General features: G+C 38.9%; 1 protein-coding gene across 1 annotated transcript in view; it reads right to left on the bottom strand.

Moving 5' to 3' along the window:
* ZMAT4 (zinc finger matrin-type 4) overlaps positions 1–17399 on the bottom strand; it is a 325358-nt gene that overhangs the window by 197094 nt on the left and 110865 nt on the right. The window contains exon 3 of the mRNA XM_036296611.1: positions 2371–2460. Coding sequence (XP_036152504.1) covers positions 2371–2460 — 90 coding nt within the window. The remainder of the gene's footprint in view (positions 1–2370; positions 2461–17399) is intronic.

Below are 17399 nucleotides of genomic sequence, written 5' to 3' on the forward strand. Positions count from 1 at the left end.
ATGATTTAATAAATCAAAGGTAGATCAAAGTTTGCAAAATACAGATACATCAAAGGAAAAAGCCCTCAAATCCTTTCAAGTACTTCTTGCTCTAAAACTCAAAGATCTTTCACTCCATAAACTGATCTCAAGGTTGCTGGCAGAACCAGAGCCTGAGTGGGTGAATCATGGGTCTGACCAGAGTGGCAACACCGTGTCTTGGAGGAGCACAGCTTGCGTCCAGCGCCCCCTTTCTGTCTGTCTGACCACGCCCTCCCCAGGAGCCCAGATAAAAGTGGAACATGCATGCTCAGAATTTGAATGGATTCAGCTCATTGTCAAGTGTCCCTGCACTCAATGTCTCTGACTCTTGGGATAAGACACTAAATGGCTATTGAGTAATGCAATACAGACCGCTTTGCTGGATAACTTCGAAGGGAAAAAAACTAATTCTGTTTCTCTTCTAATAGATACCTGATGGGAAGCATGACTCCAGTGTAGCTAAAGGACTCTGAGGTAACATAGAACTGGCTTAGGCCGACTCTCCTGTGCTTTCATACATCCTTTTGATAGAATGCCCCTGTCTTCCTTTCTCACTCCTACTGCCTCCATCAGTACAATCCATTCAAGCCCAAAGACCCCAACTCAAATGCCAACTCTTGAGTAACAGCTTCCCTGGTAGGATTGTCCTGGCATAATCACTTGTCCTTTGTTTCCATGGGACTTTGTGAAGAATGTTAAGAAACACCTACACGGTGGCATTATAGCTATTTTTTTATACGATGTTAATCTCCCTCACTATATTATGAGTTTCTTTTATACAAGTCTGTGTCTTATTAACCTCTCCTTCCTCAGTGCCTGACATGTAACAATGCACCTCACTACCTATTCTTTCATTTCATATTCAAAATCCCAGTGAGAAAGTATGATTATTTAGAGGTATTGGGGAAACTGAGGCTCACAGAGATCAATTACCTGTCCAAGGCCATAAGGCTGAGCACTGGCGGAACTAGACTCAGTCCCATGTCTTAGCACTTGCAAAGTATTCATGGCATCCTTTCCCTCCAACAAGCTCTAAATGCTGCTTCACTGAGGCAGAAAAAGAAATCTCTACAGTGTTCCAGATTACCAGTATCTGTATATGAGCGGTTCACTTTGTGATGCTAACAGGCATGCTTGGAATCCATTAACAACACCAGTCTGGGTGCTCACTCTCTTTGGTCATATGTCATTCTCCCTCTCTCTTTTCTTCCTTGTGAAGAATATACAGGTACAGCTTTTGTCAAGTTTCTTCAATGATTATGTATTAATTTTTAAAAAAGAAGACAGGCATCCATGTTGCAGCAAAGGAAACAGGATCACAAGCTGAGAAGGGTATAAATTCTATATCTGCAGCCTCCTCCAGACTCAGAGGATAAGGAATTTCTGTGTTTAATCCTCAGTGTTTCTCATAGCTATGAATATGTCTCTCATTGTTGGTAGGACTGCAAATTGGTGCAGCCACTATGGAAAACAGTATGGAAATGCCTCAAAAACCTAAAAATAGAGCTACTATGCAACCCAGCAATTACACTTCTGGGTATTCATCCAAAGAAAATGAAAACACTAGTTTGAAAAGATATATGCCCACCTATATTCATTGCAGCATTACTAGTAATAGCCAAAATATGAAAGCAACCTATGTGTCCATTGCTAGATGAATGGGTTGAATGGATAAATAAGATGTTTATATATATTAGAATATTGCTCAGTGATAAAAAATAATGAAATCCATTTGCAACAACATGAATGGATGTAGAGGGTATTATGTTAATTGAAATAAGTCATACAGAGAAAGGCAAATACCACATGATTTCACTTATACATGGAATTTTTCTTAGAAAATCAAAACAAATGAACAAACAAAACAGACTCACAGAAATAAAGAACTGATTATTTTTTATTTGCAAGATATGTACAGTCCTCATTATAAATGAACAAATTGGCATCCTGTTTTACACACCAAAGAGAAAATAAAATATGTAAAAAGCAAAGTATCTGTTATTCTAGCAGGTTTGCCTCTTAGGTCATGTCCCCTACTCTGTCTTCTGATGGCTCTTATCTCTCTCACTCAGCCCCTCTCTGTACTGGCACTTCTGTGCATTCTTTAGGGACCTCTGCCTGGTCCCAGCGCAGTATCATCAAAAAGTCCTCATTACCACATTGGCAAGTTCTGGCAGGAAAAAGGGAAGGCTTCCTTACATGTAATATTTTTTATAATACTTAATGAGAACTGTTTCCACTCACTCAGCTTTCCCACTAAGCTGGATGTGGCTACAATTCCTTGATCTGCAAAGTTCTTAGCAAACACAACAAATTGCCTAAGGATATCACAAGGTGCCAGATACTCACATTTTCTGACCGGAGCCTCTTGGCAGGACACCCACCGTCCCTGGGGTGAAGCATGTAGTACAGTCGGACTTTGCTTGCATGTTTTCGACTCTGGGAAGGAAAAGCAAAAGCAGATACTGAAAAAGAGAAGGCATTTTAAATCCTTGCAAACGCGGCCATGACTGCAAATGCCAAGAAGCACTTTTATTAGAAAACACTTCTGCACGCTCCTGTGAGTTAAGTGGGATAAAGCTCAGATAGGTTTAGTGACCTGCCCAAGGTCATAAAGCCAACATAATTTGAGGATTAGAAAACACACTTAATGAAGAAAGGTAAGAGCTTTGGGATCTTTTAGCTTGGAATAGATAATATATTTAATTGTTATCAAAAGTAAGAAGAGGTTAGCAGAAGGAATCATACAGGGATCAACTATGATGAAGAGCCAGGTTCTCTACTTTCTCTCTCACTTCTGTGCCCTGCCCTAAGGAGCCATGCCTCCGGGAGTCAGGCACCACAGCATCTCCAACAGAAGCCATCTCCTTGGTTCCCGTGCCTGAACCTCAATAATAAGCTATCAAAAGAGCTTCCCAATGTCAGATGTCATGAGCAAACAAAAAATATCATCTGCTCATCTGAGGTCTGCTCAGAGCTCAAGCTCCGCCTCCTGTCCTGCAGGATTGGCAGGACTATCGATTTCTGCCTGCTGAGGAGTCCACGCTCAGCCTGGAGAAACTGACCCTTCTTTAGTCACATCTTTCCTCTACTCTTTTGTTCAATTGAGACTCCACCCAAAATCCCTTCGACTTTAAAGAACATTGCAGTTCTACTATAGTCTCTATAATGTGATTTTTTTCTAATTTACCTTTATTATTGAAAGTATTACAGATATCCCCATCCCCCACCCCCACCCCATTGACTCCCTCCATTCTGCTCAGCCCTGCCCCAACCAGGCCTGCACCGCACTAGTGTCTGTGTCTATGGGTTATGCATATATGCATTTAAATTCTCTGGTTAATCTCATCTCCCCTCCTCCTTCACTCGCTCTGAGATTCGCCAGTCTGTTCCATGCTTCTTTGTCTCTGGATCTATTTTGTTTATCATTTTATTTTGTTCATTAGATTCTACTTATATATGGAATCTATAATGTGAATTTGCCTTGAATTCATTTCTACCTAATTCTAATCCTCCATCCCCTTCTTTTACTCAGAGATTATTTCTCCTTTTCCAGGCCTCAACTCCATTTTGCCCTTACTGACAGTTGGGTTCTAGCCAATCTCCCGGATGATGGTTTGTCTTCATTGATTAGCCACACAGCAAATTGCCTCTTGTTTACAAGATATATTGTAAATCCTTCCTGTCTGGTTTTCCTCATTAATCACTTTTTTAATTCTTTTTTTATGCTTAGAGCAAGAACACTGTGCTTCTAAACAGTCCCTGAATACTTTGAAGGCCTTTAAATGGGTTTAAAAGTGCTATTGTAACATGAAAAATATGTAGAAGCACTGAAGTTTGATTCGTAATACATTTGTATCCATTTCTAGGATGCATAGTAATTTTATTTATTTTAATTGAATTTTTTTGAGAGCGAGAGAGAAAGGAAGAGAGAAACATCAATGTGAGAAAGAAACATCGATCAGTTGCTCACTTGCCTCCCATACACACCCCAGTGGGGGAACAGAACTCACAGAGTATGTGCCCTGACTGGGAATTGAACCCATGACCCTTCATCGGATGGGGTGGTGCTCAACCAACTGAACCACACTGGCCAGGGTTAGGATGCATAGTAATTTTAAAGCCAGGCTTATCTGGAAGATTAGTAGGACAGAGAAATAGAGACCTATGTGAACCCGTGTCAAATGATTTCAACTCTACTGTTCAGTCTCCACATTTTTGAGAATGACTCAGTGCAAACTGGTATTTTTTCTTTTTCCAGATGAATATGTTGACTACTAAAATATGTACACATTTCCTACAGTCCTGTATGCCTTTTGTAAGAAGGGGTAGTGGTAACATTAGGAATATACTGCTATAGACAACAACATTCAAAAAAGAAGAAAACCTACAAGCTGCTGACTGTGGCCACAGAGCCTGGGCTGGTGAAAAGCACAGCAGACAGGTACTTGGTGAAAAGACAAAGTGATAATAATGAGAACTCAAATATGGCTGAAGTGGGTTTTCAATTTTTCATTTGTTACCATAGAAAAATTTCTTATCACAGTTCCTACATCATCAATCTATTCAAAGCCCTGGATTCCCAGAGAATAAACTTGTGGCAAAATTGGAAATCTCATAATGCAGCCTTTTTATGGCTGTTTTTTTTTCTTTCTCTTTCCTAAAATATTACCCTTATTTTATAAAGACTCTTCCCAGCAAAGGCAGAGTTCACTGGGTTATTTAATTGCAGTTTGATAAACTAGCAAGAACTTGTTAACTGAAAAGAAACAGAAATAAATAGTAAACTCTGCTATGAAGCCATGCTACGAGGAGAGATGTTGGGGTTTAAGGAGTATTATCAAATGTTACCAAATGCTGTTCATAAATGCTGGTTTTTCTCCATCAGCTCCCCCAGCTCCAACTCTGATGGAAGGAGGACTGACTCCCCTGTAGGTACTACTTTTGCCCTGTGTGTGGGTGAAGTGAAACAGAGCCTGATTTGGGAATGATACTGCAGGTATGGCCCTTTTATGTGGTCATCTCTTTCCCCTTGCAGCACTGCTTTTTCCAGGCTGCCTAGGCCAGATCCAATGCCCCCCATGCACCAGCCAACCCTGACTTGGGACTGGAAGTAAAAACTCCAAAGACAATGAGAGGCGTGAGGAGTGGCCCTCCCAGTCAGTCTGATTCACACCCAAAGCCATTTCCTAAGGATGCTGGTGGAGAAAAAGAAAGAGGTTCCCAGCAGAATGTCTGGGGCACTCAACACCTGCCCAGCCTCAGCACTGGGGTGTCTTCAGCACCATTCAACAGCAGGGTGCAACGGTGTGAGCCTTCCTTACCCCCCTCGCTTCCCCGCCCCCCTCCTCCCCACCATGGCTCACTCACTCCTTTCTCCAGGCAGGACACTCTGAGTCACCTACAGTGACTTCCTTCACCTGGCTGTTCTCCACCACTTAACTAACTCAATTGCTTGACATTTGGCATGGTAATCTCACTTCCTTCCATTTATTCTAAAAATAAAACCTTCCCCCACAGAAAGTTAAAATTAAATTTGAGCAAAGATGTTCATTTTGGTATTATCTAAAAACAAACAAAAATAATGCCAGCCCTAGCTGGTTTGGCTCAGTGGCTAGAGCATTGGCCTGTGGACTGAAGAGTCCTGGGTTCGATTCCGGTCAAGGGTACATGCCCAGGTTGTGGTCTCGGTCCCTAATAGGAGGTGTGCAGGAGGCAGCTGATCAATGAGTCGCTCTCATCATTGATGTTTCTATCTCTCTCTCCCTCTCCCTTCCTCTCTGAAATCAATAAAAATATATTTTTAAAAAAGATAAGAGAATAAATAATGGGAAACAAATGCGTGTTTGTCAAACACCCCCAGAAAGCCATAATGTGCAGTTGGAAATTGAAAAAAGACATGTTTTCTACATAATGAATGTTGAATGAAAAATGCTAAACTCAATGGTGCTCATATACTGTAATTGCAACTATATAAAACATCATTAGTATATCAATAAGAGGTGGGGGGAGCATGATTTATTAGGGTAGAGGAAATATGGGTAGTTTTAATTTTTTCTTGCTATAAGTTTGCCTTAACTATAACAATAACTTTGCATTGTTCAAGCCATTGTAACTCCTCATTAAGTATACTTTTTACTCACAATGATTGTAATTAGTAAAAAAATAGCAAGGAGCTGGAATGCTTTTCACATGTACAGTACTAGTATAATTAACCACATTTCCATCTACCTTTGTAAATGTCTTAATGTTCAAAACACACGTTTTTATTGCAATACTTGGTAATTAGGTATGCATCCTTACACCAAAGCAATGCATGTTAATTCAAATTTTAAAACTTTATTTTGGTAGAAACAAATATGTCAGGGTAAACATGTGTGCTTTTCACAATGTGGTCACTTTTGCTCTTCGTGTCTAAAATGAGACTATGGGGCTGGGTGACAAACGCTATCCAGACAACCAAACTGAGAAGACCTGGGAGAAAGCTACTTCTGAAACTGGCTCACACCACACAAATAAACATACACAACAACAAATCCTTACGACTTTTTCGAAGATTTATTAATACTTAACATTTGCACTGTTTCTAATACTTTAAAAAGACAGACATGCTGCCAACTGGAAGAAACAGTAAAGAGAAAAAAGTGTCCTGCATGTTAAATGCATATAGTGCAGAGTTTCAGGAGGAAAAAGGACAATTACTCGAAGGGAAGGCATGAAAAAGAAATTATAATCTTTCAATTGCACCGAGTCAGTCCCAGCTCTTTTTTTTTTTTTTTTGCATTAATATTTGCATTTTAAGCAAAAGTCATTACTTTCATTCAAACCACATCAGCTTTAAGCTTCCCAGATAGGCCGAAAATTACCAACTCTTCCATTTTAATTAGAGCTCTTGCCCCCGATGGCTGGCATTGTGCGGGGGCAGACCTATCTGCAGATTGGGTTTTTTTTTGCTGAAACAATCTCTTGGCACTCAAAGAACTAGTCTAAAGTGGAAATTCAGGCCAGCCTTCTCTTGGGGGGGAACAAGACAAACCTCTATTTCAGATGTGCTGCTGTGAAAGAAGAGGGCGAACCACATGGAAATAGAATGGCTTTGTGCTTCACTTAAATAGACATCTTCCATTATCACATATAACTTAAAAAAAAAAAAGAAATTGCAACTCAAATTTGCTTCCAAGGCTCCTGATTTTGGTCTCATAAAATGTGGAGATAAAGCGACTTTGTAGTTGTATAATGCTCTAAACAGCCTTTAAAATTTTTTCACATTTACCAGCTCATTTTATCCTCAAATCACAGTTGTGAGGCTGGCAAGAGAGGTGTTATTTCAAATAAGCTTTAGGATCCATTCCTGATTTCCTAGTTAGGTCTTCACCATCTTATTTCATCCTAGGTATCTAATTATATCTCCTCTAGAAACCCACTAAAATAAGCCAGGAACTATAAGAAAAAAATCTGAAACAGCCTGATAATTACAGAAGAGTGGTTCTCACATGCTACCAATTTCTAGGTATCTCCACCTAAATGTTTGCTGTATTTCTACTCATTCTAGGGTGAGGACCACAAATACCAAGAGTCTGACATCTAAGGCTTCCCGAGAATGACTGACTGATGAGAGAGAGAGGGTTTCCATCCCTTAGGAAGAAAGGGAAGGTGCCCTTCACACTTCGAGGTTGAGGGGTGCCAGGGCTGAGCCCCAGACAAGCCATAGCATAACTTCACTAGGAAGTCAAGGTTAATTGCACACAAACCAAAGAGAGTGGTGGGGATTCCTCTGATGAGTGGGCTTCTTTCCCAGAGTGGTGTACCTTTCCTGAGTTCCATAGGAGGGAGGTTGGATACAGAAACCTAGAGTGGACGGTGGACCAACTAAAAACCTAGGAAGAGAAAACTGGGTCCTGGAGGAGGCTTTACCAACACAGAGAAGGAAGAAATAAAACTCCTCTGCTAGAACTGCCCAAGGCCCAAGTTGCAGACCTCCTACCTGGGCTGCTGGGCCACTAAAATGGTCTGGGGCTCAGCCCCGACCCCCCTCAACCTTAGAGTGTGAAGTTGGGCTCTTCCTGGGCACCTTCCCCTTCTTCCTGGGAGATGGAAACCCTCTCTCTTGTCAGTCAGTCATTCTCGGGAAGCCTTGGATGTCAGACTCTTGGTATTTGTGGTCCTCACCCTAGAATGAGTGAAAATACACCAAGTCCCACAGACAAAATTGGATCAGAAGATGCTCAGAAGATTCTATGAGAAGATCCAAAGCCAAGCCACACACACTGGGGACATGTGGCAGGCCTACATAATAGATTTCTGTTCTGCCAGGGATGAGTGGCACCTATGAAAAAACTCTATAATGCAAAACAGGACTTTGGAAAAACTCTCAAAGAGGAGAGACATCAGGGATTATTTTCATGGCAAAATATTTACTAGAAAAATAGAAGAAAGTTTCAAATGGTACATGTTTCATGTCATTAAGAAAATTCAAACTGAAGATAAAAGTTAAAAGATAAGATAGGACAACTGATTAAGATGAAGATGTACTGTCTGAGTTAATAAAGTAAGGACAGTAAACATACCATAGCTTAATTTTGAAGGTCTTTCACAGAAGTTCAAAACCAGAATCAACACAGAAAATCACTGTGAAAGTCAAGGTAGAGACACTTTCTACAATGTAGAGGATTAGGACAAAAAGGAGGAAGGGGAAATGGTACTGGAAACCTTGTATACAAAAGACCAGAACAAATATAACGTGGCAGAATAAACAGACACAGAAATTCCCAAAATAGACTCGATACTTTACAACCAAAAAGAAACTAGAAAAATATATCTAACTGTGTGATCTAAAAGTTTTCTAAACAACAAATCAAAAGAAGCAGAACTAATAGCTATAATTTAAAAAATGTGTTGTTAATCTGAAATGCATATGCTTATGGAAAATAATACAATAATCAATAAATAATAATGATAGTATAAGAAAAACTCTGTTTTGCATATTCACAACTGTACACCTACTTTGCCCCACCCTGTGTGTAAGAGGCAAACCAAAAAATAGGAAAAATATTTGCAATACATAAAAAAAATAGTTTAATAACTTTAAGAGAAAGAGTGCTCTAACAAATTTATAAGGAAAAAAACAATATTAAAATAGGCAAAGGATATAAATAGGAATTACAGACATGGAAATAGCTAAAAGATACATAAAAAGTTCATCCAAATTCTACGTTGTAATTTTTAAACTTAAAAATATATACATTTTCATCTCTTAAAAAAGCACAGATTTTCAAAATATAATCTATGCTGGTGAAGATACAGAAAAAAAACCAAGACTCTTGTATGTAGCTAATAGGCATATAAATTGACACAAGCTTCCTGGATGGAAATTTTGCAATATATATTCAACAGGCAAAAACTTGTTTGAGCTGACAATCCTACTTCTATGAATTTATATTGAGGAAGCAATCAGAGGCATGTATTGCCATATGTTTATATTAGTGAAAATGAGAAAATAAAGTTAAATGTCCTAAATGAGATAGTTAAATATTATGATATGTCTATATGATAGATCACCAAGCTGCCATTAACAAGCATACTAATAATATTCAATGACATAAAAAATATCTATAAAATAATACTAAGAAAAAACCTCCATTTCAAACCAGACTACAAATGATGCCAAATTTTCTAAACAAAAATATATGTGTGTACACACATGTGTATTCATAGATGTAGCAACAGTCTGGGAAGAAACACAGCAAAAGATGAACACTATTTATCATGGATCACAGGTGACTTTAATTTTTCTTATGTATGCTGTTTTTGGATCTTCCAGTTCCTTAAGAGAAATAATTATTCCAGTAATTAGAGAAAAAAATAAAAATCTTAAAAATCAATCCCTTTCAACATTGATGATTTACCATTTTAATTGTCCTTCCTTAGGAAGAGGGAAATAAATCTCAGAAAGACCAAGGAACTTGCTCACGATCCCACCACTTATAAATTCTCAGAGAACAGAAATTATATCTGTTTGTTCATTGTCACGTCCCTATAATCTATTACCATGCCTGATACATAGTAGGTAACAGTTTGTTGATTGAGTAACTGAATGCATGAATGAAAGAAAGAGGCAATCCCAGAACAAGAGCCCAAGACTTTTGATTAATTAAACCAATTGTGTGGAAGTATTGTGCTCATTATTGTTACAGATTCCCTTCCATTCTAAAAATAAAATCAAGCCCAACCCCCAACTATTTCCACTTCTATACCCCACTGTTGCAGTACAAGTCAGAGAAACAGGGAGCCTGCAGACCAGAGAGAATTCGAAGAAACAACTGCAGGCATTTTGCAGAGTGTGCACACTGGAGGAAGAACTCTCAGCAGGTGAACTGATGAAGACTGAGCTTGGAGCATAAACTCTGAAGGAACTGAGAAACTGCTGCCCCTGGTACAAAAGTCAAGATTCAGAGTGAACTGCATTGCTGCAGACACAGTGGCACAAGCAGATCCAGCTTTTAAGGAATGGGTTTGGAACAAGCAGAGTCAGTCCCTCCCATGCTTGTAAGAACCTGACTCACCAGATGCTAGTGTGGTCATCTTTTTAAATCTGTGGTCAGACATGTAGGCTGTTGGGCTAGGGTATTATATATCTTACTTTTTAATTATAGGATCTTGGGCATTTGCACTCTTGTAGACTGAATTGTGTTCTCCCAAATTCATAGGTTGAAGTCCAATCCTAAATTTTACTGAATTTGGGGATAGGGCCTTCAGGAAGGTAATTAAGGTTGAATGAGTCAGAAGGGTGGGGCCCTAATCCAATAGGAGCAGTGTCCTTTTATGACAAGGATGAGACACCAGCCATCTCTTCCGCTTTCTACATGCACAGAGTAAAGGCCTTGTGAGCACACAGCAAGAGGGTGGCCATCTGTAAGCCAGGAAGAGAGCTTCATCAGAACCAAACCTGCTGGCATGTTGATCCTAGACATCTACTCTCCCAAACTGTGAGAAATAAATGTCTGTTGTTTAAGACACCATTCTGTGGTAGGTTGCTGTGGCAGCCAAGCCAAGACGTGTGCCATCATCTAAACTAGATGCTCTCTTGGGTTTTCTTCTATACACAATAAGAAGTCCATTTTCCAAAACCAAAAATAATGGCCTCAAAGTTTCTAAAACTGGGTCACTTCATTTTTTTTTCTAAGACATTTGTAAAAGGGCATTTGAAATGAGGAATGCTTATCTTAAACAAGTATTAGGAAAAAATAAATTTTCTTTGTAGAAAAATGTATTTGGTGCGAATGTGCAGTATTCATGACTGTGTAAACACATTTACACTAAATCTGTACTTCCGTCTGTCTACACAAATGGCTACATCAATGCACTGCCATCTTAAATCAAAGTCCTGCCACTCAGAAAGTTATGTTGCCACCAAAGCACGGAGGAAACATTTTCCTGTGGTGTGAGGACAGAGCTAACTATGTCTCCACAAAATCTGAGCATTTAAAGCAGAATCACATGAGAAATAAGAGAACAGTGAAGGCTAAATCATGTTATATACCTCATCTAGGCCTCCCTTTTGCTGTCTGGGGGGGAAAAACAGAAATTATTGTTTCCCCAGAAGCCCCTTGTAAAGAAGTTAAAGTTAGAGATGTGTGAAAAATAAAGCCAATGTGATCAGTAACTGAAGTCAGAGAAAACTGGATGATTTGCTATCAAATCCTCCTGGGCTACTGTTGCCCAAGGTCTCTTGGTTTCCCTTATAAAGTTCATGTCTGGAATAAGAAAAATTGTAAAAACATCACTGCGTGAAGTCTTCCAGGATTAACCCCGCCACTGCCGTGGGCAAACACTAGTGCGGATTCCACCTGTTCGTTTGAGGGAGGTTTAGTCTGTGGAGAAAACAAGGTTAACAAGAGTCCCTGTCCTTATGAAAGGAATGACCAGCAGAGCAAGGCAGGACAATCCCCCAGAAAACCACATAAGGACAACAGCAGCAACAAGGCTTGCATGTGCCCTTTTTACTCTATATATTTTCCTATTAGCTTCTTTTTACCCCATTATTTTAATGGCAATACTATACAATTATTCTCAAATTAAACCTCATTCTTATGACTAAAATCTCAATGTCTTGTTATCTTAATACTATTGATCCATCCCCACAAAGTACTTTCTCTTACCATTTGCAACAGCATGGATGGAACTGGAGAGCATTATGCTAAGTGAAATAAGCCAGTCAGAGAAAGATAAATATTCACATGATCTCACTCATTTATGGAATATAATGAACAACATAAGCTGATAAATAAAAACAGATCCAGAGACAGAGAAGCATCGATCAGACCTCAGAGGGAAGGTAGGGGAGGGTGGGGGTAAAGGGGAGAGATCAACCAAAGGACTTATATGCAAGCATATAGGCCTAACCAGTGGTCCGCAAACTGTGGCTCGAGAGCCACATGTGGCTCTTTGGTCCCTTGAGTGTGGCTCTTCCACAAAATACCGACTTCTGCGCATGGGCCACGAAGTTTCAATCGCACTGTATGTATGCGCCCGCACGTGGTATTTTGTGGAAGAGCCACACTCAAGGGGCCAAAGAGCCGCATGTGGCTCACGAGCCGCAGTTTGCCAACCACTGGCCTAGTCCAATGGACACAGACAACAGAGGGGTGAGGGCATGAGAGTGGGGGATGGGGGGTAATGTGGGGATAAGGATTCATATGTAATAACTTAATCAATAAAGAAATTTAAATAAAAAAATGAGTTCTGCACAGAGTAGCTCCTCTATGAACAGAAGCTTTTTAAAAAAATATATTTTATTGATTTTTTTACAGAGAAGAAGGGAGAGGGATAGTTAAAAACATCCATCAGCTGCCTCCTACACACCCACTACTGGGGATGCGCCAATAACCACGGTACATGCCCTTGACCGGAATCGAACCTGGGACTCTTAGCCGACGCTCTATCCACTGGGCCAAACCAGTTAGGGCTAGCAGAAGCTTTTTTTGTTCTGTAGTCTTTGTTTTATAGTTTGCTTTGCCTTTGCCTTTGCTTTTGGTGTCAAATCCAAAAAATCATTCCAATACTGATGTCAAGGAGCTTACCCCCCTATGTTTCCTTCTAGGAGTTTCATGGTTTCAGATCTTACATTCAAGTCTTAAATCCATTTTTGAGTAGATTTTGGTGTATGGCATAAGATAGGGATCCAGTTTTCCCAATACCATTTATTGAAGAGAATGCCCTTTCCCCATTGTATATTCTTTCCTCCTTTGTAATACATTAATTGACCATATAGGTGGGTAGTCCTGGGCTCTCTATTCTGTTCACACTGTTCTGATTACTGTAGCTTTGTATATAATATCAGGAAGTATGATGACTCCAGCTTTGTTGTTCTTTCTCAAGATTGCTTGGGCTGTTCAGGGTCTCTTGTGGTTCCACACAAATTTTAGAATTGTATGTTCTATTTCTGTGAAAAAATGCCTTTGAAATTTTGATAGGAATTACATTGAACTTTTGGATTACTTTGGGTAATAAGGACATTTTAACAATATAAATTCTTCCAATCCATGAGCATGGAATATTTCCCAATTTTTTGAATCTTCATCCATTTCTTTTATCAGTATAGTATAGTTTTCAGTGTGCAGACCTTTCACCTCCTCGGATAAATTTATTCCTAGACATTTTGGATGCAATTTTAAATGGGATTGTTTCTAATTTCCCTTTCTGATATTTCATTGTTAGTGTGTAGAAGTGCAACTTATTTTTATATGTTGATTGGAGTCCTGCAACTTTACTAAATGTATTAGCCCTAACAGTTTATTTGGTGAAGTCTTTAGGGTTTCCTACTTACGATATTATGTCATTGCAAGTAGAGGTAGTTTTACTTCTTTTCCAGTTTGGATGTCTTGTATTTCTTTGCCTCACCTAAGTGCTCTGGCTAGGACTTCTAACACTATGTTGAATAAAAATAGTGAGAGTGGGCACGTACCTGGGTTGCTTTTTTGATCCCCAGCCCTGGTCAGGAGTGTGTGTGGGAGGCAACCAATTGATCTCTTCTCTTCTCTTCTCTTCTCTTCTCTTCTCTTCTCTTCTCTTCTCTTCTCTTCTCTTCTCTTCTCTTCTCTTCTCTTCTCCTCTCCTCTCCTCTCCTCTCCTCTCCTCTCCTCTCCTCTCCTCTCCTCTCCTCTCCTCTCCTCTCCTCTCCTCTCCTCTCTCTCTCTCTCTCTCTCTCTCTCTCTCTCTCTCTCTCTCTCTCTCTCTCCCCTCTCTCCCACCCTCCTAAAAGATCAATGGAAAAAAATCCTCAGGGGAGGATTATCAACAACAAAAAGATAGTGAGAGTGGGAACTCTTGACTTGTTCCTGATCTAGAGGAAAGCTTTCAGTGTTTCACCATTGAGTATTATATTAGCAGTGGGTTTGTCTTATATCACCTTTATTTTTTAATATTTTTATTGATATCAGAGAGGAAGGGAGAGGGGGAGAGAGAGATAGAAACATCAATGATGAGAGAGAATCCCTGATCAGCTGCCTCCTGCATGCCTTTATTATGTTAAGGTACATTCCCTCTCTAGTCACTTTGCTGAAAGTTTTTTTTTTTTTATCATGAATGGATACAGAATTTTGCCTAATACTTTTTCTGTAGCTATTGAGACTTTTACGTGATTTTTATCATTCATTTTGTTAATGTGGTGAATCTCATTCATTGATTTTCACGTGCTAAACCATCCTTATATCCCTGGAATAAATCCTACTTGACCATGGTGTATGAGCCCTTTCATGTGTTGTTGAATTTAGTTTGCTAGTATGTTGTTGAGAGATTTAGGCTATAATTTTCTTTTCTTGTACTGCCCTTGTCTGATTTTGGTATTAGGGTGATACTGTCCTTGTAAAATGAGTTTGAGAGTATTCCCTGCTCTTCAATTTTTTGGAAGAGTTTGAGAAGCATTGGTATTAGTTCTTTTTTGAATGTTTCATGGATCTCACCAGTGAATTCAGCTGGTTCTGGACTTTTTTTGATGGGTGGTCTTTGATTACGGATTCAATGTCCTTACATGTAAGTAGTCTGTTCAGATTTCCTACTTCTTTATGGTTCAGTTTTAATAGGTTGCATATTTCTATGAATTTATCCAATTTTTGTAGTGTCCAATTTGGCATCTAATTATTCATAGTGGTCTCTTTTGATCCTTAATGTTTGTGCAGTATTAGTTATAATGTCTCCTCTTTCATTTATAATTTCATTTTGTGTCCTTTTTTTTCTTGGTAAGTCTAGATAAAGATTTGTCTATTTTGTTTATCCTTTCAAAATACCAGCTTTTACTTTTATTGATCTTTTCTATTTTCTCTACTTGATTTATTTCCACTCCCACTAAGTAGATATTTTCTTCCTTCTACTAAAATTTCTGTGCAACAAAGAAAACTGTCAAAAAATAAAAGGCAACTTCCCTGGCTTTTTTGGTTAGCTCAGTTGGTTAGAGCATCATCCTGTGCACCAAAAGGTCATGGGTTCAATTCCCGGTTAGGGCATGTATCCAGGTTGCGTGTTTGATCCCCAGTCAGGTTGCAAACAGGAGGCAGTTGATCAATATTCCTCTCTTTCTCTCCCTCTCCTTCCTCTCTCTCTCTAAAATTAATAAAAGCACGTCCTCAAGTGAGAATTATATAAATAAGTAAAAAATAAATAAATAAGGCAATTATGAAATGAGAGAAAAAAATTGCAAGTCATATCTGATAAGAAGTTAATATCCAAATTATATATGGAATTCATATAACTCAATATCAACAAAAAATCTGATTAAAAATTGGCAAAGAAATTGTATACACATATTTCCAGAGAAGACATACAAATGGCCAATGTGTACATGGAAAGGTGCTCAACATTACTAATAAGCAGACAAATGCAAATGAAAACCACAATGAGATATCACCTCACACCTGTTACAATGAGCATCATCAAAGAGTCAAGATAGCAGTTGTGGGCAAGGGTGTGAAGGAAAGGAAATCCTTGTCCACTGTTGGTGGGAAGGTGATTCCTCAAAAAAATTAAAAATAGAACTATCATATAATCTAGGAATCCCACTTCAAGGAAAATTAAAATAGGATATCAAAGAGGTATTTGCACTCCCATGTTTATTGCAGCATAATGCACAATAGCCAAGCAATAAAACAACCTGAGTGTCCATCAACAGATGAATAGATAAAGAAGGTGTATGATATGTGTAGGGTGGAATATTATTCAGCCATGAAAATAAAGGAAATCCTGCAATTTGAGACATATTGATAGACCTTGAGGGCATTAAACCAAGTGAGATAAGCCAGACAAAGACAAAGACTGCATGGTATCACTTATGCACAGAACCCAAGATGAATGAATGACTGAATGCATAGTAGAACTCATATAAACAGGCATAGAAAAGCGGCTGCCAGTGAATGGCGCAGAGGAAAGTAAGGAGAGGCTGATAAAGGTTGGTAAACTTTCAGCTATAAGATGAATAAGATCTGAGGACCTAATGTAAAAAGTGGTGATGATAGTTGAGAAATGTCTTGTATAATTGAAGTTTGATAAGAGAGTAGAGCTTAAACGTTCTCACACACACAAAAGGGTAAATTTGCTAAGCATGTGGTGAATGTGTTAATCAACTAGATGGGGGAAATCCTTTCACAGTGTATAAGTATATTGAGTCACCACAATGTATACTTTAAAGATCTTACAAAGTACTTGTGAACAATACTTTGATAAAGCTGAAATAAATGAATTAATGGATAAATAAAGAAATAGCCAAGTGACTCAGACTACAGAAGATAACTCCAATAGACTTCACTTTAAACACAGCAATCATTTTTTTAAATGGACTAACAAAACAAACAAAAGCAGTAGGACATCTGCCTAACAAAGTGATTCTCCAACTTACAAATATTATATTTCTAAATCCTCTGGTAAACTCAAAATGTGACTTTACTTTCAAAGATTTTATATCAACCCTATTTTCAAGAATACTTCTAGGTACACATAACTTTTTTTAAAAAGCAAATGTATTAGGAACATTTCTCAGTGTGAAATAACATACACAGTAAAACATCCTTTTCTCCATAGCCAACTGTTTTCCCAAATTTGAACTAGATTTTTGCATGCAGAATCAGCTGGTGACTTGGGCAGGGCTGGTGATCCTCACTGTTGGTGAAATCAGAAGGTCCAGCCTCTATTCCAGTAGAAAAACAGGCCAGTAGCTTTGCTTCACTCGGTGACAAGAAAACAAAAATACTTTCCCTTGAATTCCTAGGGTCAAATACCCAGAAGCATTTTTTATTTTCCCAGCTCTATTTGTTTGGTTTAATACCACTCTACAGACCTGTAGGGGAAACATGCTCATGCCTGCCAGCTGCAATTCTGTTGTCACCTGCAGC

The sequence above is a fragment of the Myotis myotis genome, unplaced genomic scaffold, assembly GCF_014108235.1.
Source record: "Myotis myotis isolate mMyoMyo1 unplaced genomic scaffold, mMyoMyo1.p scaffold_m19_p_3, whole genome shotgun sequence".
Taxonomy (NCBI): domain Eukaryota; kingdom Metazoa; phylum Chordata; class Mammalia; order Chiroptera; family Vespertilionidae; genus Myotis; species Myotis myotis.